This window comes from Mustela erminea, chromosome 10 (genome assembly GCF_009829155.1).
Source record: "Mustela erminea isolate mMusErm1 chromosome 10, mMusErm1.Pri, whole genome shotgun sequence".
NCBI lineage: Eukaryota > Metazoa > Chordata > Mammalia > Carnivora > Mustelidae > Mustela > Mustela erminea.
Window position 1 is genome coordinate 108,910,670 of NC_045623.1, and position 26,161 is coordinate 108,936,830.

At 57.8% G+C, this 26,161-nt stretch overlaps 1 protein-coding gene across 1 annotated transcript in view; it reads left to right on the forward strand.

Moving 5' to 3' along the window:
- CFAP74 (cilia and flagella associated protein 74) overlaps nt 1–26,161 on the forward strand; it is a 74,620-nt gene that overhangs the window by 19,905 nt on the left and 28,554 nt on the right. The window contains exons 5-18 of the mRNA XM_032361539.1: nt 8,362–8,446; nt 8,556–8,696; nt 10,258–10,356; nt 11,976–12,083; nt 14,521–14,694; nt 15,296–15,406; nt 15,830–15,932; nt 16,684–16,841; nt 18,022–18,226; nt 19,484–19,642; nt 21,561–21,734; nt 22,208–22,326; nt 24,757–24,823; nt 25,228–25,317. Of these exons, the coding sequence (XP_032217430.1) occupies nt 8,362–8,446; nt 8,556–8,696; nt 10,258–10,356; nt 11,976–12,083; nt 14,521–14,694; nt 15,296–15,406; nt 15,830–15,932; nt 16,684–16,841; nt 18,022–18,226; nt 19,484–19,642; nt 21,561–21,734; nt 22,208–22,326; nt 24,757–24,823; nt 25,228–25,317 (1,793 nt within the window). The remainder of the gene's footprint in view (nt 1–8,361; nt 8,447–8,555; nt 8,697–10,257; nt 10,357–11,975; nt 12,084–14,520; nt 14,695–15,295; nt 15,407–15,829; nt 15,933–16,683; nt 16,842–18,021; nt 18,227–19,483; nt 19,643–21,560; nt 21,735–22,207; nt 22,327–24,756; nt 24,824–25,227; nt 25,318–26,161) is intronic.

Genomic DNA, 26,161 nt, shown 5'->3' on the forward strand with positions numbered 1-26,161 from the left:
TCCAAGCGCACGTCGTTGGCGACTTGTCTCTCCTGGTTTTGTTAGAGCGTGCGTCACCGCGGCCCGCCAGAGTTGCATCTTGACCTTTTCCTCGTTCGGTCCACCTGTGCTCCGCTTGCTTTGCGACCGGTGAGTGGGTGCGCGTGGGCTTCTGGGAGCCGAACGTCGGGTGCACACATCCTGCGTGGCTGTTGCTGCTTTTCGCCTCCAGAATTCCGTGTGTTTCTAGATAACTCCGCCGGCCTCCTCTTCACAGTTCCTGGCCAGCGCATCTCTCTGAATTATAAAGCCCAGGACCCCCGCAGGCTTGTGTTCTAGACGTCTCTTCGGTAGTGTGCAGTTGGATTTTTGGGTCGCTGTTACTGTTCTTTTCATCCAATTTAAGAAGAGACTTTTTATTGAACCGTGGCCATTTAACCTGTGTATACGCTTGCCTTCACTTAGATTTTGACCCGAAGGGTTCTTATTTTCTAGTCAACTCTTCGAGCTTCTTAAGGCAGTTACAGTACAGTTTCACCCAGCGTTTCTGCTTGTTTTCCGTGCGACGGCTGGGACCTGGGCGGCCGTGCAGCCAGAAGCAGGGAAGGCACTCCGAGCTGCTTGTTCAGCACGTCTGAGCAAATCTCTGTTTCAGATTTTACCCCACTCCCAATTCATCGGCGCCCTGTTCTGGGGCCTTTCACCAGCGGGTGCTGTGCCCAAGGGGCGTCGTGTTTCAAGTTTTCCCCCGGAAGGTCAGTCGGCCCCTGCCAGCCGGGCCGATAACATCCTCACGCCTCCCAGCTTCTGTTTGGTTCAAATGATGTCTCCTCCCGTTGGCCTGGTCCTTATGGACTCGTGTGTTGGGAAAACTGAATCTTTCTGCTGTGGTTTTCGTGAGAATTTAAGAGGGGCCAAAGGCCACCCCCTAGAAGTGCCCTTTTTCACTGGACATTCAGAGTGTGTGTGGTTGACAGGCACCTGGCTGGCTCAGTCCGTGGAGCGGGCACTCTCCTTCTTTCTTTCTTCCTTTTTTAGAGAGAGGGAGAGAGGGCTTGGGCAAGGGCAGAGAGAGAGAGAGAGAATCTCAAGCTGAGTCCATGCCCAGCGCAGAGCCAGACGTGGGCTTGATCTCACCACCCTGCGATCATGACCTGAACCAAAGTCAGGAATCGGAGGCTTGACCAACTGCACCCCCGGGGTGCCCCGTGACTCTTGATGTCTGGACTGTGAATTCAAGCCGCACGTCAGGTGTATGCATCACTTACAAACAACACCTTGAAGAAAAAGTGGATAAAAAGTGCTATGATGTAGTTGTTTTCCGTGAAACCGTGATGTTCTACCTCTGCTCAGAGACTCGTTCCCCCCGGGGGTCAGTCACACCGTTGTCGCGAGCACATGGAGGTCATGACTGTGAAGCAGAACAGATGCCTCCACTTTGTGCAGATCTTCCAAGAGCTCTGCCGATCCCCAACCAGTAGGTCAACAGATTTTATCAACGGGAGGAACATTTGGCGTTTTACAAGATGCCTTAAAATTCTGCCTCTCAGAAGGGAAACGCGTGATTCTTTGTGGCATTTCAAAAAATGGATAACTAGCACTGACTTATTCATGATTTGTCCAGGAAACATTATTAGGCTTTGAAAATACTTTTCAGTTAATTATTCTGAAGCAATTGCTAAATTAAGCAGTGAGAAACAAATTCGTCTATAATTTTAGCATCTCCTACATAAGATCAACATTTAATATCAACGTTCTCCACAGACGAGCTCGGAGCGTTCCCAAAATGATGAAGTATAATGAATATTCTGAAATTTCCTAAGCAGTGCTTTTGAGGGGCGCCTGGGGGGCTCAGTGGGTTAAGCCTCTGTCTTCGGCTCAGGTCATGGCCCCTGGGTCCCGGGATCGAGCCCCGCATCGGGCTCCGCCGGAGGCGGCGCCTGCCTCGCCCTCGCCCTCTGCTGCCCCCCGCTTGTGCTCGCTCGCTCTCCCTCAAATAAACAAACAAAATCCTAAAAATAAAGCCTCGCTCTGGAGCCGCGCTGTAACGTGCACCCCGCGCTGCGCCCGCGTCGGCACCTGCGCTTGGGCGAGTTGGGATCACCGCGTCCCCGGGGAAGCGCCTCTGCGGCAGGACCTGGGGCGGCCGGGCCACCGCGGTGCTCCCGCCGCGCCGCATCCCGGCCTCAACCCCGAGCCTCTCCCCGGCGCCCAGTGGAGCCCGCACTTGGCTCTCGTTCTCTTTGGTGTCCGGCCCCTCCGCCCGCCGCCGTGCGTCCCGGATGCAGCCGCGCGCGGGGGCCCCGCGTCGTCCCCGGGACTGGGCGCAGTGCGGGCCGCTGGGTCTCGCGCGCGGGACTTGCGTGGGGCCGCGTCTCCGGCGTCGCCGCGGTTGGGACTCGGGGTTTGGGGCATCGTGTGCGGCGCCGTGTCGCTGTGGTTTCCTTCCCGCTCGCCCCGCGACGACCGCGGCGGCCTCGCCGGCCCTTCCCGCACCTTCCCCGGCGTCTGTCCTGAGCCTTCTGTGCCCTCGGCCGGAGGCGGGACGGCAGCTCCGGGCTCGGGGGCCCTTTGCAGAGCCTGAGCTCGGCGCCGCCAGGGCTGCTTCCGAGGCTCCGGCTCAGGCATTTTCTTAATGTGTTTTTAGAGGAGAAATTGTTAATTCTTATGAAACCGAGTATTTATGGCTTTTTAAAACTGTGACCTTATTCCTCTGTAACTGTGATAATTTGTTTGTAGCTAAAATTTCCGCCTCCCGAGATGGAAGAAGACGCCCGCCCGGCCCCGCCGACGCCGCCTCGGGCCGGCCTCGCGCCGGCGGAAGGTGGGAAGATCCCCCCGGCGGCAGCTGCTTCAGCGACAGCGGAGACGCGTGATGGGCTTCGTCTCCCTCAATTCCTCGTCTTCGACAGAGCGCAGCTCTTCAGCTTATGTGTTTTTCCTCAAAGAGGGAGCTTACATGTTCCTGTCTAGAGTTGAAAGAAAGATACACCATGGCTGAGGATCTTGAAAGGAGCAAACATGGTTTTCCCGCTCTCACATCTCTGTTGAGAACCAGATGCCGTTTTTATCCCAGTCCTTTGAATATGACCTATTTTTGTTTTCTTTCCCTGAAAGCTGTTAGAGTTTTAAAAATCACCGATAATCTCACATTTTTCTAAGACTTGCTTTGATTTGGGTTAGCGCTAGGCCTCAGGCAGGACAGTCCAACCCGGACTAATTTCCTCCGTCCCCCATCAACCCCCGCGTGGCTCCTTTCTCAGTACTGAAGAGAGATGTCATGAGGCATGCTGCTGTGAGGTGAGGTTATGTGACATATTGTGAGGTGAGGCGAGGTGAGGTGATATGAGGTACGATGAGGTGAGGTGAGGTGAGATGATCAAGTGAGATATGTTGAGGTGTGATGTGGTGAGGTGAGGTGAGGTGTGGTGAGCTAGAATGAGATAAAGTGAGGTGAGTTATGGCATTGTGAGGTGTGGTAAAGTAAGGAGTGATGAAGAAGCCGGGCTGATGTGAGGTGTGGTGAGGTTAGTGAGGCGAAGTGACATAATGAGGTGCAGTGTGGCATGGTATGGTGATACGAACTGAGGTGAGATGTGGTATGGTGAGGTGAGGGGGGTTGAGGTGAGGTGACCTGTGGTGACATGAGGTGAGAAATGGTTTGTGGTGTTGTGAGGGCTAGTGATGTTTGGTGAGGTGAAGTGAGGTGTGGTGATGTGAGGTTTGGTGAGGTGAGATGTAGTGTGGAGTGCAGTATGGTGACATGTGAGGTGAGGTGAGATTTGGTCAGGTGAGGTGAAATGTGGAGTGCAATATGGTGATGTGAGATGAGGTGAGGTTGAGGTGTGGTGAGTTGAGGTGAGATGAGATGTGGTAAAGTGAGGTATAGTGTGGTGTGGTTCATGATATTGTGAGGTGTGGTGAGGTGAGGTATGGCAGTGTGGTAAAGTGAAGTTTGGTGAGGTGAGGTGTAGTAAGATGAAGTAGAGTATGGTGAGGTGAGGTGAGGTCAGATGTGAGTGTGGGGCGTGGTGTGGTGTACTGAGGAGAGGGGAGGTGTGTGGTGAGGTATGGTGAGCTGAGGGTGAGGTGTGGTAAGATGAATTGAGGTGACTAAGGTGAGGTGAGTTGTGGTGTGGTGATGTGAAGTAAGGTGGTGATGTGAGGTGACACTTGGTGAGATGAGGTGTGGTGAGGCAGGCTGTGGTGTGGTTTGTGGTGTTGTGAGATGAGGTGTAGTGAGTTGAGGTGAAATAGTCGAGGTGTGATGAGCTGTAGTGAGATGAGGCCCGGTGCGGTGAGGTATAATGTGATGTGAGGTGAGGTAAGATGGGGTGAAATACAGTGAGATGATGTCACGTGAGGTGAGGTGTGGTGTGGTAAGGTGAGGTAAGATGAGGTGTGGAATGGAGTGGTATGGTGAGTTGAGTTGAGGTGAGGTGTGATGTGATGGGGTGTGGTTTGTGGTATTATAAGGTTTGGTGAGGTGAGGCAAATGAAGTGTGGTGAGTAGAGGCAAGGTGTGGTGCAAGTAAAGTGATATGAGGTGAGATGAGGTGAGGTGTGGTAAGGTGAGGCATGATGAGGCCAAGTGAAGTGAAGCATGGTGAGGTGAGATGAGATGAGTTGAGGAAAGTCGATGTGAGCTGAATAGAAGTGAGGTGAGATCAGGTGAGGTATGGTGAGGTGAAGTGAGGTATGGTGATGTGAGGTTTGGTGAGGTGAGGTGTGGTGTGGTGTGAGATGAGATGTTATAGGGTGAGATGAGATGAGATGAAATGAGGTAAGGTGAGTTGAGGTGAGATGATATGAGATGAGGTGAGGTGAAATTAGGTGAGGTATGGTGAGGTGAGGTAAGGTGTGGTGCGATGAGGTATGGTAAGATGCACTAGGGTGAAGTGAACTGATGTGAGGTATGGTGAGGTGAGATAAGGTGAGTTGTGTGATAAGGTGAGGTAAGTTGAGGTAAGATTAGGTGAGGTGTGGTGAGGTGAAATGAAGTTAGGTGAGGTGAGGTGAGGTGTGGTGAAGTGAGGTGAGTTAAGATGAGGTATGGTGAGATTAGATGAGGTGTGGTGTGGTGAGGTGAGGTGAAGTAAGGTGTGGTGAGGTGAGATGAGGTGAGGTGTGGAGTCGTGTGGTATGATGATAGGGTGAGATGAGGTGAGGTGTGGAGTCGTGTGGTATGGTGATAGGAAATGAGGTGAGGATGCTGTCATGTGTAGTTTCTGGTGAGGTAAGGTGTGGTCAGGTGGGTGAAGTGAGATGTGGTGTGATATAGTGAGATGAGGTGAGGTGAGGCATGCTGTTGTGTGGCATGCTTTGCAGTGTTGTAGGATGTGGTGAGGTGAAGTAAAGTATGGTGAGGTGAGGCAAGGTGAAATGTGGTGAGGTAAGATGAGGTGAGTTGAGGTGAGGTGAGATGAGGTAGGTGAGGTATGGTGAGATGAAGTGAGTTGCGATGTGGTGAGGTGAGGTGTGGTGTGGTGATATGAGGTAAGGTGTGTTGAGGTGAGATTAAGTGAGGTATGGTGAGGTGAGGTGAAGTTGGGTGAGGTGAAGTGTGGGAGATGAGTTGAATTTTGGTAATGTGAACTGAGGCATGGTGAGATGAGGTGAGGTATGGTGATATGAGGTGTGGTGAGCAGAGGTAAGATGAGATAAGATTAGGTGAGGTATGGTGAGGTTAGTTATGGTGAGATGTGGTAGGGTGAAGTGAGCTGATGAGAGGTATGTGTAGTATGGTGAGGTGAGGTCTGGTGAGATGAGGTGAGTTGTGGTGTGGTGAGATGAGGTAAGGTGTGGTGAGATTAGCTGAAGTAAACTGAAGAGAGATTAGGTGAGGTGAAGTGTGGTAAGATGAGGTGAGATATGGGGATGTGAAGTGAGGTGTGGTAACATGAAGTGATGCTTGGTGAGGTGAGGTGTGGTGAGGCAGGGTGTGTTGAGGTGAGGTATGGTGTGGTGTGGTTTGTGGTGTTGTGAGGTGTAGTGAGTTGAGGTGAAATGAGGGGAGTTGAGTTGTGGTGAGGTATTGTCAGGTGAGGTGTGGTGTGGTGAGGTGAGGTAAGATGAGGTGTGGAGTGCTGTGGTATGGTGAGTTGAGGTGAGGTGAGGTATGGTATGATGTGGTGTGGTTTGTGGTATTGTCAGGTTTGGTGAGATGTGGTGAGGCAAGGTAAGTGAAGTGTGGTGGGTAGAAGCAAGATGTGGTGTAGTAAGTGATAAGAGGTGAGATGAGGCGAGGTATGGTGAGGCAAGGTGAAGTGAGACATGGTGAGGTGAGATGGGATGATATCAGGTGGAGTGAGATGAGATGAGTTGAGGAGAGTTGATGTGAGGTGAGTGGAAGTGAGCTGAGCTGAGGTGAGATGAGGTATGGTGAGGTGAGGTGAGGGGCAGTGATGTGAGGTTTGGTGAGGTGAGGTGTGGTGTGGGTATGAGGTGAGGTGTGGTGTTGTGTGAGATGAGGTATGGTAAGGTGAGGTATGGTGAGGTAATATGTGTTCTGGTAAGGTGAGTTGTGGTGCAGTGAGGTAGGATGAGGTGTGCTGGGTGAAGTGAAGTGATATGAGGTATGGTGAGGTAACGTGAGGTGAGGTAAGGCATGGTAAAATGAGATGAGTTGTGTGGTAAGGTGAGGTAAGATGTGGAGAGGTGAGGTTTGGTGAGGTGAGGCAAGGTGAATTGAGGTGTGGTGGCATGAGGTGAGGTGTGATGTGAGGTGTGGTGAGCGGAGGTAAGATGAGATGAGATTAGGTGAGGTATGGTGAGATAAGGTATGGTGAAATGTGGTAGAGTGAAGTGAGCTGATGTGAGGTATATGAAGTATGGTGAGGTGAGGTGTGGTGAGATTAACTGAAGTAAACTGAGGTGAGATAAGGTGACGTATGGTGAGATGAGGTGAGCTGTCATGTGGAGTGTGGTATGGTGATATTAGATAAGATGAGACGTGGTGTGGTGTGGTTTGTGGTGGTGTGAGGTTTGGTCAGATAAGGTGTGGTGAGGTGAGATGAGGTGAGTTGTATGGTGAGGTGAGGTGTAGTGAGGTGAGGTTTGGTGAGGTCAGATGAGGTCAGGTGAGGTGTGGAGTGATGTGGTATGGTAATTGAGGTGAAGATAGGAATGGTGTGGTATGGTTTGTGGTGTGGTGAGGTTTAGTCAGGTACGTTGTGGTAAGGTGAGGTGGTGAGATAAAGTAGTTGTGATATAGTGAGGTGAAGTAAATCATGGTGATTGAGGTGAGGTGTGGTTAAATGAACTGAGGTGAGTTGAGGTGAGATTAGGTGAGGTAAGGAAAAGAGGAGGTGCGGTGCAGCAATGTGAGGTGAGGTGTGTTGAGGTGAGATTGGGTAAGGTGAAGTGAAGTAAGGTGAAGAATGGTGACGTAAGATGAGGTGAGGTGAGATGAGATGAAGTATGTAGAGGTGGGTGATATGAGGTGACTTGAGTTGAAATTACTGAGGTATGGTGAGGTGAGGTGTAGTGAGATGAGGCGAGGTGTGGTACAGTGAGGTGAGGAATTTAGGTGAGGTATGGTGTTGTGAGGTTAAGTGAGGTATACTGAGATGTGGTAGGATGAAGTGAGTTGTGAAGTATGGTACGGTGAGATGAGGTGAGTTGTGTATTGTGGTGAGGTGAGGTAAAGCGTGTTGATGTGAGGTGACGTGAAGTGGTATTAGGTGAGGTATAGTGATAACAGGTAAGGTATGGTGAGGTGAGGTGAGGTGAGTTGAGAGAGAAGGTGAGGTTTGGTGAAGTGAGGTAAGGTGTGGTGATACTGAGGTAAGGTATGGTGAGGTAAGATGAGGTGAGGTGAGTTAAGATGAGATTAGGTGAGGTATAGTGAGGTAAGATGAGGTGAGATGAAATTAGGTGAGGTGACAATATTTCTTAAACTTTTCTGTCAGAGAATCCCTTTACATTTTTAAAAATTCTTGAAGACCTGAAGAACTTTCATGTTGATTATATCTTTTAATATTTATTGTATTGTATTAAAGCTGAAAATTTTTTGTATTTATTCACTTAAATTAGCAAAACTGAACCTGTTATATGTAACAGAAACCATCCGGTCTGCGCATCTGTGTTAGCCCGTGTGATACTGTGTATCCCGGGACCTTCCAGAAAACTCCGCTGCACACTTACGCAGTGAGAATGGAGGCGCAAACGATGCGTTAGCGCTGTTAGGAAAATGGGTTTTGATTTTGCAGACACTCTGCAGCGGCCTGTGGCACTCGCACCGGGGCTGCCTGGGCCGCACTCCGAGAGCCTTTGCTCTGAGACACCAGCCGCTTCTGGGCCCGCCGGGTCTGCGTCTACCCAGGGCTTCGGACCTGCATGACTTTCTCTGCTCTTTGTTTTTTCTCGTGCCTCGATTTCTAGAACGAGACAAACGAGAGGCCCCGGAGTTCGCCGTTGAATTTCCTCCTCCAGAAGCGGGGAAGGGAGCCGGCGCGCGGCGGCCCGGGTAAGAGCCGGGGCTGGGGGTGGGGGCAGCTTCCCCGCAGCCTCGCGGGCGGCCGCGGCGGGAAGGTGCGGCTGCGCTGCGGGGCCAGTCGGCGCCTTTCCGGGCTCAGCCCCGAGCAGGGGCCCGAGGCCGGCGCCGGGGAGACGAGGGCGGCCGCCCCAGACGGAGCGCGGGCCTGCCGGCTGCGGAGGACCCTGAGCCGCCTGGAGGAGCTGCGCCGGGAGAAGGAGCTTTGCGTCCAGAGAACCAGGTGAGGGACGCTCGGCGGCTCCTCAGGGCAGGGCGGGACGCCGGGGTCCTAGGATCGTCCCCCACTGGCCCAGGGACCCGCCCGCCGCCTGCTCCCCGGCCACCCGCTGGGTGCTGGGTGCTGGGTGCTCAGCGGGAGGCCGCCTCCTCTTCTCCCTCTGACCCTCCTCCCGCCCCGCCCCCTTATTCTCCCTCTCTCTCTCAAATAAATTTAAAAAGAAAAGAAAACCAAAAAAAAAAGAAAAGAAAACCAAGTGGGGAGGGCGGAGCTGGGGGAGGGAGCAACGGGGGGCGTGGTGATGGGCGGGGCCATGGGGAGAAAGTGGTGGGTGGGGCAGGGTGGCCCCGGGCTCGGGGAGTTGTGGGTGGAGCCACCGAGGGAGGTGGGGAGAGCTGGGGTTGGGGGGCGTGGCGAGCGGTGGGGGCGTGGCGAGCAGTGGGGGCGGGGCGAGCGGTGGGGGGCGGAGCAACCCTCGTTCCAGGAGGCGTCGGCCCAGCCCTCTGACCCCGCCGACCGCACGAGGCCCCGCAGCTGGACCCTGGCCGTCCTTGATGGACAGACTTCCTCCTGCCTCGTGGGCGGTGGCGGCCAGCTGCAGAGGCTGCCCTCTCTGTTCCCGCCGGGCCTCGGCCGGGCCGGTGCCAGCCTGCGTGGGGCTTGCCCTCGGGTGGACCGCGCCGCCCCTGCAGACCCCTGCCGCTCCGCAGGCCCCTCCCGCTTCCGCGTGCTCCCGGGTGTCTGTGCAGAAAAGTTCGAACCCGCGGAAAGGTTGGAAACTTTGGGGCATGGGTGTAGCTGTCGCTGGTGCACCGCGGATCGCCTTCTCCGGTCCCGTCTTCCTCCGTTCATGTGATTTCTGTTTGCTCAGCTATTGGCCAGCAAACTGCGGGAATTGCAATACTTTGCTCCTAAATACTAAAAACACAGAAATATCCTGTGCAGAACCTCCGCTTGGTTGCTTCCCCTAAGGAGACGGAGTCCTCACCACACCGCGCGCCCGTCCTGTGCAGCTCCTGCACGTCCCCGGACGTGGTTTGGAGCTGCTTTGGTTGTGCTAATCACAGGAACTAGAATTTTGAGTTGGGTTTAGTCCGGGCCCACACATTGGCTGGTGATCCTGATGGGTCTGTGAGTTCTGGATCACCGAGGAGGGGCCACCGCTGTGGGCCCTGTGCACAGCCCCCAGGGCTCTCCCCTGTGCCCTTGACAGGCCTGAGCTCATTCCTTTCTCACTTGAGAATTCTCATTCTCATTTGGGCTGAGGTCACCCAGGTGGTTCTCAGAAACCAGACGTCCAGCACGATGATCATGCAACCGGATTGTGGGAGAGAAATCCCTGGAAAGATGATGTGACCTCGCTGTCCCCTGGCCCGCTGGCCTGAGTGTGGGGGACAGATGACTGTGTCGCCAGCCTCGGCAGGGGCAGCCGGAGGGAAAGGCCCCACCCTGCCCTGAACCCCACTGTCGTTTTCTGGAGATGGGGGACAGAGGCACCAGGGGAGAGCTTGCGGAGAGCGCGCACTCCGGACAGCCATTCATCCAGATTCTGGCTTGCTTCCAGAGGAGAGCTGCGTGCTTGCCGTCGGAGGATGGAGCTCATCACCCAACAGCAGGCGAGCGTGGCGGCTGAGATGGCTGCGGAAAGAGAGGCCAAAAACACGTAGGTCGTCTGCTGGGGCGCTGAGGGGGGCAGGCGGTCGGGGCTCAACCTAGTCCCACGCCAGCCAGGATCTGTGCTAACACCTGCGGCCTGCAGGTGCTCGAGGAAGCAGACTAGCTGCCCTCCGGTGTGGGAAACAGACACAACCCAAAATGGAAACAAACTAGTGATCACGAGGACAAGAAAGCTGGTGGCCGTGAGGTCAGGAAGGGTGACTACTTTGAGACAGGCGGCCAGGGAGCCTTCCTGAGAAGTTACCTCCAGGCTAGGACCTGAGTGACAAAAACAACTTGCCTGCTTGGACCAGGAAAGAACATTCTGGGGGGTGGGGATGTGCGAAGCCCCAGGAGCGCCCAACAGAGGGGCCGCTCGGTGGGGACAGTGTAGGGGTACCAGCAGGCTTCAGGGAAGAAACGTCAGGACTGGCTTTGCCTTGAACACCCAGCCAGGTGGTGCCTCTACCAAAACTAGGGGGCAGGGCAGGCAAGGGGGTCCGTGGCTGCCGCACAGACACACCGGCTTGGAGCTCCGCATGCACACGGGGCTGGCGTCTGCAGGTGCACCCAGTGCCCCTGGGAGCCAGATGGTGTCCACGCACTTCAGCCCTGTAATTTCATAGCAGCCCTCGGAGAGACTTGGGGACACTAGTGACCTGCCCACGGTCACCCTGCTAAGAAGGGATGCCATGGGACTTTGGTCCCGGCGCTCTGAGCTGGAGCCTAAGGGCAGCTGCTCCACTTGCTGCCGGGAGAGGGAAGAGCGCCCACCACAGGGGCCAGCACCAGGCCCCACTGGCCCCAGGAGGGCTGATGGGGCTCCTGGCCACTAGGTGCTGGGGTTCCAGGGGCCACAGGACAGACAGGGCCAGGAGCCCGCCAGTGCTTGGAGCAGCAGCTTTGGGAAGCCTGCAGCCCAGCCCCCGCAGGGAGAGACAGGCTCTTCTGTAGGATTTTTAAAGCCTCCTGATTCTGTGGAAACAGCAGGCCAGGTGTCCAGAAACGATGCCTGGACCGACCAGCAGCTCACAACCCCTCCCCAGCCGTCCGCGTCTAGGGTCCTGATTGTGGTATCCACACAGCCAGGTCCTGTGGTCAGCGTCATCCTAGGCTCTTCCTGAAAGGCAGCCCCGCTGGTTACCCGGTTTATCACAGTGTCCCTGTCATTATGTCAGAACACACCAGGGGTTAGGACGACTGGCTGGTGCGCCGGGCCGGCCCCAACTCCAGCATGCAAGCGGGGAATGACGTGAGGGGACGCAGAGTGGGCTTAGAGGCGAGAGTCTCGCACTGGCTTTTTGGCCACCGAGCACAGTCCTGGGGCAGAGGCACCGGGCCCTTCCTGGACCTGAGTGGCCTGCAGTTTGGACAGGCTGGAGCCAGGGGAGCCGGCCCCTGGCGCTGGGGGAGAGGGGGCCGTGGCACGACCCGGTCAGGTTGTCTGGCAAGTTCTGTGACTGGCCAAGCAGCCAGCAGTGAGCACAGGATGTCGCACCCGGTGCCCGCTGGTGGGTTTAGACAGGTTTCTCTCAGGAAGATGAAAAGGCGACCCTGGTGGGTGTGGCTGCAGGGGGTCTCGGGGCCAGGCTGCCGCCTCCCTTGCCCCCCTGCCCTGTGTCTCAGCAGTGCAGCCCTGGGCCGCCTCCAGGCGGTGTCCGGACGCCTCTGCAGGGAGCTGGACACTGAGCGAGTCCTGCAGGCACAGATCAGGGAGCTGCTGCGGAAGCACGAGTGAGTGTGGCGCGGGTTGGGGGGGGCACGTGGGAGCCTCGAGCTTGACCTCTGACTGCCCTGAACCTGGAAGGAGCTTGTTTAGTCATTGAAAGACAAGACTTCCCGATTTTTGAAATGTTTCCCACTTTCTCCATGTTTGTTTACATTAGGAGACCTGTGAAATCTGCTTTTCCTTCCCCTCTCCTGCCCTGTGCTAACAGAGCTGCCAGCACCGTTTTACACAAGTGTTGCAGGGGTGCCCCGGGCAGCTCAGTTAGCTAAGCGTCCGGCTGGTCCGGCGCCGTGGGCTCAGGTGGTGATCTCAGGGCTGAGAGGGAGCCCCAGGCTCTGCACTCAGCGGGGGTCCGCCTGACGTGCCCCCTCCTTCTGCCCCCACCCCCCCACTCACACTCTCTTTCTTTCTGTTGAAAAACATTTTTTTAAGTGTTTCACAACCTTTGTGAAGGCTCCGCCAGAAGAGAGTGTTGCGTTGTCCTCAGTGTTTGCAGACCAGATCGCAAAGATCAGCTTCGCCTCTAGCTCCTTGAAGCAAGAAAGGAATCTAGGAGGGGTCAGAGCTCTCTTGTCCCTCGTGCCCTGCTCCGCCTGCATAGGGGCCCCCTCCCCCGAGTGCTGGCCAGGTGGCCTCTGGGAAACACACAGGAAGGCACAGAGAGGACCAGGACAGGGCGTCGGCTACAGGCCACACCTCTGCTGGAAGAACCATTGCGGCCCCCAGCAAGTCTCGGGGCCGGGGACCAGTCTGGAACCCCTCCCTCCTGGAAGCTCAGCGCAGTTCCGCCGATCCCCGGCTCCTATGGGATGAGCACAGGCCCCTTCCCATAATCTAGAGAGAGGAAGGAAGGAGAGAAAGGTGGCCTGGATGGTGGATCCTTCTGTGAGCAAGCCAGAGAGGATGAAGGCGTTACGTGGTCCTTGCTTGACAGTTGGGCCCAAGGCCAGGGCTCACCAACCAGCACCCAGCTGGACAGTCATCTTCACCAGAGCCACAAAAAAGCTGTGGTCCTGCCTTGTCAGATTCCCAGATCCATCTGCGCTCCTGTGCATAGCGGGGACCCAGTGCGTCCACAGTTGAGCACGACAAGATTCTCTCAGCCTTCCTAGAGGGTCGGGAAGCCAGGAGCAGTGTGGCCGAGTGGTTCTGACTCAAGGTCTCCCCTAAGGATGGCAGCCAAGGCAGCAGCATCTGAAGGCTCACCCGGCTGCGTGGGGTCAGCTTCCAGGCCCACTTAGCTCTCCCTAACAGAGGCCTCCCCCTAGGGCTTCTCGGAACAGGACACTGAGCCCCCAGGTGAGCGATGTGGAGGGGGAGGGGAAGTAGCAAACCCAAAGCCCCGGGGTCATCTCAGAAGTGACAGGCTGTCCCTGCTGCAACATTTGGATCCACAGAGGCCAGGTGGGGGCAGGGCCTAGGGTGTGCATATGGGACGCAGGGTCACAGGCCGTCACCTTGGGAACCGGCCACCTTGTGTTGAGTCTCAAGTTGGCGTCCAGACGTCGGCAGAACCAGCTGCCGAGCCCACAGGCGCCCGGCACGTGGGGAACTGAGCCTTCTCCTCACCTGGGCACTTCCGCCTCTGAAATGATGCCATCGCGTGGGCGTCACGGTGGCGCACGGTGAGCTGAGCGACTGTGCTTCTCAGGGAATCGCAACAGTGACAGGGACGCGGGTGAAGAAGGAAGCTCTGTGTCCAGAGAAAGCGGCTGCTCCCCAGAGCACAGACCGCCGTGCCCAGCTCGGGGCAGGACTGTCTGGGTCGTGAAGGGCGTGTGCAGAGTGGGGCCTGGCCAGCCCTCTGCTGCGGGTGGAGTGGGCGCTCGGCCCCAAGGAGCCGAGTCTGTGTGCCTCCCCAAAACCTCCTGCATGCGTCTGGCCCTCTGACCTTCCTGTCACGGTTACCTCTCTCTGACTGACCATGCTGATTATTTGGAGAAGGTGGGACCTTAGTGAAACCCCCATCTATTTCAAGCCTAGGGACCCCATAATCAATCAGCCAAACATTCTTGCCACCCGTCCATGCCCAGAGCCCAGAAACCCCCAGAACCCCAGCCCCCTCCCCTCCATGTCCCAGTGCCACAGGGAGCCCCCTTCAAGGGCAGCGTCTCCCACCTGTGCCCCTGGCCTATTTCAGGGTGCCACCCCATCCTCAGGCCAGGAGGGGGCCGGTGCAGGTGGTGCCCATGGGCCATCCAGGTGGAGATCCAGGTTCAAGCAGGGCAGGGGCCGCAGGTGCTGAGGTGAAGGGGGAGCCTCACTCTCCAGCAGCTGCAGGCCCAGAAGGCTCCCAGGAGGACGTGCTGACCTTTCACCGGTGTTGGTCAAAACTGGCTGTCCAGGCCCTCCCAGACCCCTGGAGTGGACACTCCACGGAGGGTGCGGGCCCAGGTCTCCCACACCTTCGCAGACGCAAACAGAAGTGTCTCTTGTTTGAAGGAGCAGCATGTGGCACGTTGCCATCCAGGAGAGACAGCTCGAGGATGCCCAGAAGTCTGCCCTGGAGGAGGAGGCGGCCGGCAGGAAGCACCTCCGGGAGCAGGCGGCCAAGCAGCTCCACAGGGAGGAGGCCGCCTTGGAGAAGGCGGAGCGGAACCGGCTGCTGAGGGTGAGGTGGGTGGTGAGGGCCTGTGGGCGTGGGGGCTCTGCGGAGGCAGGCTTGTCCCCGCTGAGCCCTGCCCCCGCCCATGGCCCGCCGGAGTCGTCCTCCGTGCCACCCCTCCCCCTGCTGGACCTGACACCCACTTTTCCTTCCCTTTCCTTCTCTGGCTGCTCCCAAGGGCTCAGACCCTGCAGTTCCCAGGGTGCGGGGGCCTCCTGTTGGGCCACTCCTGAGCGGGGCAGGGCACGTCCGCACGTGCGCCATGGCCCCGTCACACTGTGAAGGGAGCACCCCACTCCCTGGGCACAGCCCCCAGCTCCTTTCCCGAGGTCCTCGCGACTCTTCCCCTCCCCGTCCCAGCCAGTCCACTGCCAGATTGCTCTGGGAACCAAGCCCCCTGTCCCTCGCGGGGTCCTCAGCCACCCCTCCCCTCCAGAGGGGTCCTGGTCCTGCCCGTGGTGCCCGCCCTGCCCCATCTCGCCCCTCGCCCTTAGCACGAGCACACGGGTGCTGCCGGCCTGGTCCTTCGGGACACCTGTTCCCCAGGCGGGCGTGGCCCCTGCAGAGCCGAGGCTCACGCGTGTCTGTTCCCACGGCCCTGTGCCCCCGCAGGAAGTCCACGTACCTCCAGAAGGAGCACGGGCTCAGGCACCAGAAGCTGGTGGAAGACGCCCAGAGGAATCGCAAGGCGGCAGTGAAATTCCTGAAGGCTTCCCTGAGGAGGTAGCATTTTCAGACTCTCTTCCCGTTGATACCCCAGAGGAGAAACAGAAGAATGGATCCTTTGTTTTTGTTTTTAAATTCCCCAATTTTATTATTAAATCATCACTTTACTGTTAAAAAAAAATAAAACTGTGTTTTTAGTTTTGAGCTGATCACCTGCTTGTTCTCAGAAGAGGACCTCCCATGAGGCGGCAGCAGCCTCCAGTCCGGGGAGACGTGTTTCCGTGTGTCCTCGTGACAGACGGATGGACAGACGGACAGACGGATGGACAGACAGATGCCCCACACGGCACTGTGCCTTCCATGTCGCCACAGTCCATTATTTCCCTGGTGGACATGCCCAACCCCCAGGCTCCTCCTAGTCCTGTTCTTGCGCATCAATGAGATTTTGGTCCTTCTGGTGAAAAACACGCCTTCCCCCAGACGCCGGGAGCAGGAGGAGCAGGAGGAGGAGGAGGCCCGGGCACACATGAGGAGGCGCATGGACGCAGTCCTGGCCCTGAAGAACAGCGTCACAGCCAACAGGGTAGGCACCCGGCTCACAGCCGTCATCCCCGGAGGGACAGCCCCAGAGCCTCCCAACACCCGCAGAGCCCCGCGCAACCCTCCAGGAGCCTGTCCAGGCAGGCGTGTGTCCTTCCAGGCAGGGCTCCACACCTGCGCACCGCTTGGCCCGCCCTGCCGCGTCTTCCTGAGTCCCCGCTCCTCCGGACGGGAGTCCCATGTCCTCACACTCCCCACTCAGTCGCTCCCCCAAGGATCTGTTGTCCCCCGGTCTGTGCTGGCCCTAGCCAGGTCCTAGCTGGGCAGGAAGAAAGCCCCCAGACCTGTCCTCAGGGGGCCTGGTCTGTGGGACGAGTGATGACAAGGCGACAAGGCTCCAGGGGCACCAGGGCCTCCTGAGGCCGTGGGCAGGGGTCCGGGATCTTCCTGAAGGAAGCGACACCCCCGGGGCCTCGGGTACGGCAGCTGGGCCTGGAGCATGGAGAGGGGAAGAGGAACAGCATTTGCCACGGCTTAGAGGCAAGAGAGAACAGGCCTCTTGGTGGGAAACCCAGGGAGGCCCAGAAACAGCCCGTGGGCAGAGGCCAGCAGAAGACAGTGGCTGCCCTCAGACTGCAGGAAGCCCCTGAGGGTCTTGAGGAGGGAGGCTGGGGGGGGGGGGGGCTCCGCAAACTTCCCTTCGGGAATCTCGGAGCTAGTTTAACTTCACCCGTGAGACAGAAAGTTCCGGGGTGAGTGTGCACATGTGTGTGCCGATGCTCTCGATTCCCAAGGAAACGCTCCGGAAATTTCAAGCGTGGAGCCAGGCGAAGGCGGAGCTGGCTGAGCAGAAGGCCCAGACCGAGAAGGAGATGATTCTGGCCCAAGGTGGGGACGCCTTCAGACAGCTTTTCCATCAACGCAGGTGCCAGGAGCTGGAAGCCCAGAACCGGTGAGTGCGAGGTGCGCTCCCGGGAGGGGCCCCTGGGCCAGCGCAGTCGGGCAGGCTGCTTCCCTCCCCGGTCTTCCCCCTCGCATGGGGGCTCCAGCCCTCCCGCCACACCCGGCTCCCCAGACCCCAGCACGTGGGGCCTCCCCCGGGCCCCAGAGCCTTCCGGCCCTGTCTCCCTGGCGCAGCCCCCCTCAGGCTCCTGGCCTGGCTTCCCGGTTCCTCAAGACCTGCGCTGAGACCCCAGAGTGGCTCTCCCTGTCTCTGGGTGGTCCACGACCCTCCTCTCGGGGGCTCTGAGCAGCCTGGGCTCACCCTCCTGGGCTCCCCTTTCTGATTTCCTCCAAAAGGGCACCTGGTACTAAGCCTTCTCACTAACCTGCATCCTTGTCATTCTCCCTGAGACCCCCCCCAGCCCTATGGGGTCCCCGTACCTCGCCCCCCAGGCTGCCCCCACCCTGCTTCCCGCCCCCAAGTCCCCCACAGGAGTGGGCTTCCCGAGATCCCAATATCAGTGTTCTGCCCCTGCCCACCGCCTGCGGGGCGTGTCCCTTTCCCCACGAGCAGCCCCCAGCCCCCAACCCATCACGGCCACTGTTAGGGTCTACCCAGGGCTGGCCTCCTGGTCGTCTCCCTGGGGACAGCCTCTCCAGTCTGGGAGTCACTGTGCCCTGAGTGTCACCACAGGAGCTTTGCCGTCACCCCACCCCACTGCAGGCTCCTCTGGACAGCTCCACCGAGGCCCCCTGACCCCCGCCATCTGGCACAGGCCTAGCACAGGGAGGGCCAGCGGGGAGGAGCCGGGATGAGTGAGTGTGGCCTTGCTTTGTGCCTCAGTGGGTGTGCCCCAGCCGCCGGCCTGGAAGCCAGGAGCCAGGGGCCGCACTTGTGGGGTCAGGTTTATTGTGGGGCCTGGGCCTAGGCCAGGCTGGGCCGGAATTTCAAGTCCTGGATCTCCAGCCTGGCAGCCCTCCTGGCCTCATCTGCTCCCTCAGGAGCCAGGGGCTCGAGCCAGGACCAGTTCCTTGCAACCCTGTGCCCAGGGGCTGGACCTGGGTCCCTGCGGAAGTGTCTCCTGAGGGTCAGTGCTGAGCCAGGGCCGCCTGCCCCCACACCCCCCCACCCCGAAGCCGATCGAACCGTGCATCTCGCCCACTCTGGCCCACACGGTGTTTTCCCACAGCACCTTCGAGGAAGAGCAGAGGCTCAGAAAGCAAGAGATCGTAGGTCGGATTCTGAAGGAAGAGGCCAAGGTCGAGAGCAGGAGGAAGAAACAGTCGTGCCCTGCCACAGCCCGGGACCGGCCGGCTCTGCGGGAGCGGACGTGGAGTTACATCACGAACGTCTGTGAGGGGCAGGACACAGCAGTCCCTTCCTGTCACCTGCTGGTGAGCCGGGAGCCCTTCCAGTCAAACGTGTGCACCTCCAGGGGCGCAGACGGATGACCCAAGGGCCCGGGACCTGGCGTCCTTGTACCAACCCCTCCGGCTAAGATCCAACCGAAGAAACTGCCCGTCCCGCCCCAGGATGTCTCCAGCGTGCTCTTCCTCAGGCTGTCCTTGCTGGGGCGCCCCACGGGGGCGGGCATGTCCTCATGTCCTCTCCGCAGCACGCGGGGCGGCAGGCCACGGGGCGCCCACCAGAGAGCTGTCCTTTCCTGGGCGATGCCGCAGGCACACGGACAGTCCCAGGTCTCTGGTGCCCCATCCACAAGGGAGCCACGCCCTGGGGACTCCACTGCAGGAGGCAACATGGTGGCTCAGGTCGCCTGACCTGTCCCTACGTAACTGAGACAGGCCAACAGCAGAGGCCAGTCCCGGCCCAGGGGGCATTTGTGCCTCAGACTCCTGCGTGCTCCCTCTCGTGCATGCCCTCATCCCTTCACGCCGGCATCCCTGCCGAGGGCCAACTCCGGCCAGCCCCCGGGCAGGTGACCTAGTGACCTGTCTTCGCAGGTATGGGGCACAGACATGAGCCCCCCCTCCTGAGCCCAGTGCAGCACTTCTGCCCCCGTATACCCCAAAACCTCGAGGTCCGGGGCACTGGCTCCAACAAACGCACGGCCGCTAAAAGCCCTCGGGGCACTGCCCTCAGCCTCTGTGGGGCCTTCACGCTGCCCCGAGGTGGTCTTCAGTCTCCTGCTTCCCAGCCCCATGTCCACGCTGAGCTGGCGCTCCTCCCAGCCCCCCTCCCTGCCGCCGCCTCCTCTTGCCCCCCCCGGGCCCTCTGGCCCCCTGGCCGCAGTCTCCAGCCAGCTGCCCCAGGAGCCTTCCCTGCCTGTCCAGACCGGGAGCCCTGGAGGGAGGCTGTGCCCAGGCCCCACTGAAGCCCAGTCCCAGGACCAGGCGGCGTCCGAGGGGTAACCATGAAGGACTTTTCCAGAGTGTGGTTCATAGGAGCAAAAATTAGAAATCGTGCAAAACTAAGGGTTGGTGAGAAGACACCAGTAGGTGTCTTCTGGATTCTTTTGTGGGTGTTGGAGAAAAATATTTCATGCTGTATAAAGATACTTATATTTTAAATGGGAAAAGTTAACAAAACAAACTGTGTTCCAGTCCCCAGGTAAGCCCCAAGGGCTCTCTGTGAGGGTTATTTTCTTCTCGCTGATCTGTAGCGTCCCTGTTTTCTCTCTTCCCCAACAACAGGATGGCGACGCGGCCACACACCCCAGAGCCTCACAGTTACTGGAAGCCATTTCCAGCGAGTCCGTGCAGGGAGATGCTGGGAACACCAGCTGGGAAGGTGACACGCTGGCCGAGCCGGAGATCCGCGGGCTCTGGAAGGAAGACTGCCAGCCGTACCAGGTGAGCGCTTCCTGCTTCCAGGACCTGAGGTTGGAAATGCGGGGCGCCTGCTGGCCTGGAGCCAAGGCTGCAGACGGAGCCCCACGCCCGGTCACTCCCCTCGCCCAGGGGCGGTGGTATTTGTGCCGCTCCCTGCTGCACATTTCAAAACCTTCCTGTTGGCCTGATTTAAAATTCTAGGAAACTGGTGTTCCTCCTGGTTGTGCGCGCTCTCTCTCTCTGTCAAGTAAATAAATAAAATTTTTTTTTTGGTTTTTTTAATTTATTTTTGACAGGGTTGCCATTCAAGGGTCAGAGAAATTTTTAAGATACAGTGTTTATGGGGGCGCCTGGGTGGCTCAGTGGGTTAAAGCCTCTGCTTTCGGCTCAGGTCACGATCCCAGCATCCTGGAGTCGAGCCCCGCATCGGGCTCTCTGCTCAGCGGGGAACCTGCTTCCTCCTCTCTCTCTCTGCCTGCCTCTCTGCCTACTTGTGACCTCTGTCTGTCAAATAAATAAATAAAATCTTTTAAAAAAAAAAAAAGATACAGTGTTTATGGATTTCAACAGATATTTCACAAAATTTCTCAAAATATTCCTGCAGGCAAGATGAAGCTCTTGAGCCAGAGAACAGAACCACAGAAGCTTTAAGTGCATGACTTCAGTGTCAACACAAGGCTAAGAATTAATGGGAACATGGCCCTTTGGAAGGAGGTGTTTAAAAGAATGTCCAGTGTGGGACGCCTGGGTGGCTCAGTGGGTTAGGCGGCTGCCTTCAGCTCGGGTCGTGATCCCAGCGTCCTGGGATCGAGTCCCGCACGGGCTCCTTGCTCAACGGGAGCCTGCTTCTCCCTCTGCCTCTGCCTGCCTCTCTGCCTGCTTGTGTGCTCGCTCTTTCTCTCTCTCCTGCTCTCTGACAAATAAATTAATAAAATATTTTTTAAAATTTTTTTAAAAATAAAAGAATGTCCACTAGACAATCTTCATTGACCCAGTCCTAATTAGTTCAACATGAATAAATTTTTTTTTTTAAAAAGCTTAAAAATCTAGGAAACTGGCGTATCTGGGTAGTTCAATCAGTTAAACCTCCGTGTCTTTTTTTAAATTTTGCTTTGTTGTTACTGAGACATTAGCTCTTTATTTTATTGTTTTTAAAGATTTATTTATTTATGTGAGAGTAAGAAAGAAAGAGCACGGCTGGGGGTGCGGGGTGTGGGCAGAGGGAGTGGGACAAACAGACGTCCCACTGAGCGTGGAGCCTGACCCGGGCTCCATCTCTCAACCCCAAGATCACGGCCTGAGCCAGAGTCTAGAGTCAGACACTATCTGAGCAGTGAGGTGTCCACGGCCAGCGCAGAGCCTGATTGAGACCCTCTGTCTCCTGCGGCACCTGGGGGGCTCAGTCGGTGACCACCTGCCTTAGACTGTGGTCACGGTCCCAGGGTCCTGGGATGGAGCCATGTGTTGGGCTCCCTGCTCGGCAGGGGAGCCTGCTTCTCCCTCTCCCACACCCCGCTCTCTTGCTGTGTCTCTGTCAAATACATAAATTTAAAAGTAAATAAATAAATAAGATCTTTAAAAAAGAAAAATATTCTCTCTCTCCCTCTGTTGCTCTCCTGCCAAATAAATAAATAAATACAGTTAAATAAATAAACTGTTCAACAATCTAGAAAACTCTGGCCTGCCATTACTTCCCAGAAATCTGCTGGGACCCTGGATGGGTCTACACTTCCCATCTGTCCTTTCTCTCTGAAGAAGGGATCACCGGGCTCCCTGAGCAGCCTGCCGGGCGGTGCGGGCTGTCCCGGCTCCGCTGCTCCAGCCCCGGCTCTGCGCTGCTAACCTCTGTGGCCGCCGAGATGCCCTCGGCCGCGGGGAGAGCGCCTCGCTGGGCCCGGGCTGGCCCTCGAGTGTCGGCCGCTGTTTCCTGGAACCGCAGGTGCCCAAGGAGGACACGGACCGGAAGCCCGTGGGGGCGACGAAGATGGACAAGGACATCCTGGCCCGCACCATGGAGCAGCTGCGCAGCCGAATGACCCACAGGCAGGTGGTGTCCGGGCGCGAGTTCCGAGGTCGCCCCTTCAAGAGCAAGCCGCGGCTCGTCCACTTCAAGGTGAGCCCGAGAGCCCGCGGGGCCGCAGACGGGGCGCGGCACTACCGGTCCCCCCGGTGCTGAGGGTGCTGGGGGTCAGACAGCAGCCCTGGGAGGGCCCTCGTCCCAGCCGACGGCCTCCCTGGGAAGGGACGTGAGGTCCGTGCTCACACGTCGTCTGTCTCCAGGCTCTGCAGGACAGGGTGCTGGCGGGCTCCGGGGACGGCACACGGTCCCCTCCGTGACACGGAGCGCCAGCCCCGGCCCCACGCCGTCCGAGACCCCCGGGCTGCTGCGTCCCGCTCCTGCTCTCCCTGCTCTCCCCGAGTCTCCCGAGGCCCTTCCTAAGTCGGGGGACCTTGGGAATTGTTGCTGGGCTCTTAGGACGCTCCCCATGCTGCCTCTGCCGCCGTCCTCACGTCGTCGGCGCGCGGGCGTCGGGGCGCGTGGGGAGAGGCTGCCCCATGCTCAGAGGACCTTCTCTGGTTTCCCAGGACTTTGATATCGGCAAAGTGTACAAGAAGAAGATCACGTTGACGAACGCCACCTACAGCATTAACTTCTGCAAGCTGGTGGGCGTGGAGGAGCGTCTCCGGGACTTCCTCCACGTCCGGTGAGAGGCCAGGGGCGCGCCCGGGCGGTGTGGTCCCTCGTGCGTCGAGCTCCTGCCCCACACCCAGGCGGCCTTGGTCTGGGCTAACGCCGTCCGCTGGGAGACGGCTCGGCCTGTCAGCTTGGGTCGGCGCCGTCTGGGGTCAGCCCCATCGGCGCGATCAGGGCTGTGGCGGCCACATTTCCTCCCTGTCCGTGTTTTGGTGTCGCCCACTCCGGGTGAGATGTCCCTGGTGGTTGTTGGGCCTTTCCTGTGAGCAGGTTAAAGCCGTCCCCGCCCCAGGACTGTCCCTCCAGCTGTCTTTGCGTGTCCTCTCTGTCACGTGTTTCTACGTCCTCCTTCTATGACCGCACTGGTGCGTGAGTTGGACCTTTTCACGTCTACCTGGTCCCCTTTAACGCCTGCTTCTCCCCTGCTTTACTTCTCCCCTCCTTTCTCTCGTGCTGACCTGCTCGTGTCGGCGGCGATGTCTCTCTTTGCTTCTGCGCCTTAGCATTTTGCCTTCCGTTTTAAAAAAGCTTCTTCCTGGTTTCTGCCAGGTTGTTTTTTTTTTTTTTTAAGATTTTATTCATCTATTCGACAGACAGAGATCACAAGTAGGCAGAGAGGCAGGCAGAGAGAGAGAGGGAAGCAGGCTCCCCACTGAGCAGAGAGCCCCATGCAGGGCTCGATCCCAGGACCCTGAGATCATGACCCGAGCCGAAGGCAGAGGCTTTAACCCACTGAGCCACCCAGGCGCCCCTCTGCCAGCTTTTAATTGATGCATTTGGAGACCTGCGATGACCCGGGACAGCTCTAGGACTGCTGGCTGGAGGGCGTGGGTGCAGGGCCGGTCCCCACCGACCATCCCCACTGCCTGTCCCTGCACTCTGCGCTCGCTGACCTGAACTCTGATCAGCTTCTCCCGTGCGGGACATGCTGTCCACTTCTGGGGGCTGCTTGTAGATCAGACAGGGCATCTGCATTCCCCCCTTCACTCTCTCCGGCAGCGTTGTAGGCTCTTGTGCCGTCTGCAAAGGCCTGTGTGGGCAGAGCCCAGCTGGGAACTGCTGCCGGCCCCATTACTCTGTCCTGCCGTCCTGCATTCCTGCCGTCATGCTGGAGGCACGGGATTTACTTGTGGTCTATGTGGACTTCACGCTGGTCTGTGGATCTCTGGGGAGTGTCCAGGGGCCCCGACTCAGGGTGTCCGCTCCCTCAGCACCCGAAGCACTCCCCAGTGGGGCTGCAGCTGGAGTCCTGCCCTGAGGGTCCCCCCCCATCTTCTGGTTCCTGTGGCTGCTGCTGACAAGTCGGTGTCAGCCCGGAGGTCCAGCCCTTGTATAGTGTCTGGCTTTCCCTCTGGTCTCCTTAAGATGTCCTTGTCTCCGGGGTCCTGAAGCTCCTCCGCAGCACATCAGGCTTGGGCTGGTTTTCTTAGACACGTTAGGGCTCACTGAGGACCCAGAGTCTGAACAGCTGTGGACGTCTCCCGGCTGGTGTCCAGGTGTTCTCGAGGCCGACACTGAGTCGGCCCTTCTTCCTCTGCGTCTACTTGGCTGTTGAAATCGTGTCAGTGGCCGCACTTCTCATTTCCAGGAGCCCTGCACCCTGCCTCAGGCCAGCGGCTACCTCGCGACCACGTCTGGCCCCTTTCCCATGTCTGTGGTTCTCTGTTTCTGTCCTTGGTCATTTTAACGTGACATCCAGTCCTCTTCCCCGAGGCCCTCGGAGTCTGGCCTGCCGTCTGCACGTGTGTCGGTGTCCACGCGTCCTTTCCAACAAGGGAGTCCCATCTTATCACCAGTGGGACTCTGCCCTCCCCCAGGGGGTCTCTGTGATGTGGCGTCACAACCTTCCCTTCCCGCACAGACAGGTTTTGGCTCTGCCTGGTGCTGTGCGGTCACTACCAGCCCGGGGGGGAGACGCCTACATCAGATCATAGCCTGTGCATTTCTAACCGAAACGCCAAGTACTCCCTGCTGTAGGAATTCTCTGGGAGCTTCTTTTCCTCACTCAGGCTCCAGACCAAGGCAGGCTGACCAACCCCCCGAGTCTCCCTGTGAAGCTGGGGCTCTTTCTTGGGATCTTTCACTGCAAGTGGGGTTCCCAGGGTCCTGGCTGCGTGCAGGGTCAGTGCCAGCCCCTGCCTGGCTCACAGCCCTCACACTGGTGTTAACATCCTGCCCTTGGCTCCAGGCAGGGACACACGTGTCCCCTGGGGGCACTGCTGTTCACCCCATGGCTCCCGGCCCCTCCCTCCCTCTGCACCCATTACGTGTGTCCTGGGCCCTGGGACCGGGGCTCGGTGCCTAGGACAGGCAGGAAGGGGTCCAGAAGTCCCGCTCGGTGGCAGCTCCGGGCCGTGGCTACTGCACGCAGCTGATTCCAGCCCAACCACACGTTCCCTGTCAATCTGATCGCATGTCACACGGATGGTTGTTCCCGCAGCTTTGATCCCCCTGGTCCCATGTCAGCTGGGATGTCCTGCGAAGTACTTGTCACCTTCAAGCCCATGGTGAGTGTCTGTTCCAAACCCAGACGGTGTGAAGGGACTTTCCTCCATTGTGAGTGGGTGTGGGGGGGCACTAGTTCTCTGACCCTCCTCAGGCTCTGCAGACACTGTTCTGGGGTCCATAGGGACCCACAGGTCCCTGTTCTAGTTCCAAACATGGTCATCCATGCTCCTGATGTTAGGAAGAATTACAAGCCTGCCCTGATGTTTGCCAGCCAGCAGGTGCAATCTGGTGCTGTTCTTGGGTCTAAATGGGGCATGTTGGAATGTTCTAATGGGCCCCGGCCAGTGCAAGGCTCCCCCCGGCCGCCGTGTGGATGCCCGGGTCCAGGCTGTGGTCCTGGAGCCACAGCACGTGTCCCTCGGTCAAGCTACAAAGTCACAGCGGTTGGGGTTCTGTTTTTTAGATCAACGAAGATCTGGAAGGAAATGTCTCATTTATGACTCAGACAGGGGGGTTTTCCGTGCCGCTGAAGTGCTCCACGAAGAAATGTGCGGTGAGTGCAGAAACGCTGGTCCCCGTGGGGTGCATCACATCCCCAGCCTGACAGCTGAAATTTGCACCTGAGGGCCACCTTCCCCGTTTCGCCCGCCCTGCCGTCCGCATCTGCGAGCTTGGGTTTTGTAGATCCCGCAGGGAAGGGAGGCCACGCCGCATTTGTCTTTCTCTGCCTGCCGCATCTCACTTCCCACGGGGCCTTCAAGGCTCATCTGCGCTGCTCCAAACGGCAAGATAGCCTTTATCCATCTGGTCACCCGTTGGCAGACGCATAGGTTGTCCGCACTGGTTGGTCCTTGGGAATGATGCTGCTGTGAATCCGGGTGCGGCTGTCTCTGAGTTAGTGCTGTCCTTTCCTTTGGATGCGTTGCCAGAAGTGCTGTTGCCAATTGCAGAGTCGCTCTGTGTTTAACTTCCTGAGGAATCCCCACGCTGTTTTCCTAGTGGCTGCGCCAGTTTGATTCCCCTTCTCCACGTCCTCACAGACCCCTGTTGTTTCTGGCGTTTCTGAGTCTCACCATTCTGATAGCTGGGAGGTGGTGCCTTGTCGTGGGCTGACCTGCCGTTCCCTGATGGTGAGTGATGTTGAGTAATTTCCGTGTGCCTGCTGGCCGCGCACATGGCTCCTGTGGAAGAGCGCGTGCTGGCTGTGGAGAAGGGCTGCGTCCCCGGCCATCGCCCACTTGATTGCCCCGTCAATAAGAACAGCTTTAATTTTATTCTCTATTTGAAAAAAAAAAAAGAAAAATGTCTGTTCAGTTCTCTGCCCATTTTTAACCGAACTGTTTGTTTTTTCATTATTGAGTTGTGTGAGTTCTTCATATATTTCGGATGGCAAGTAT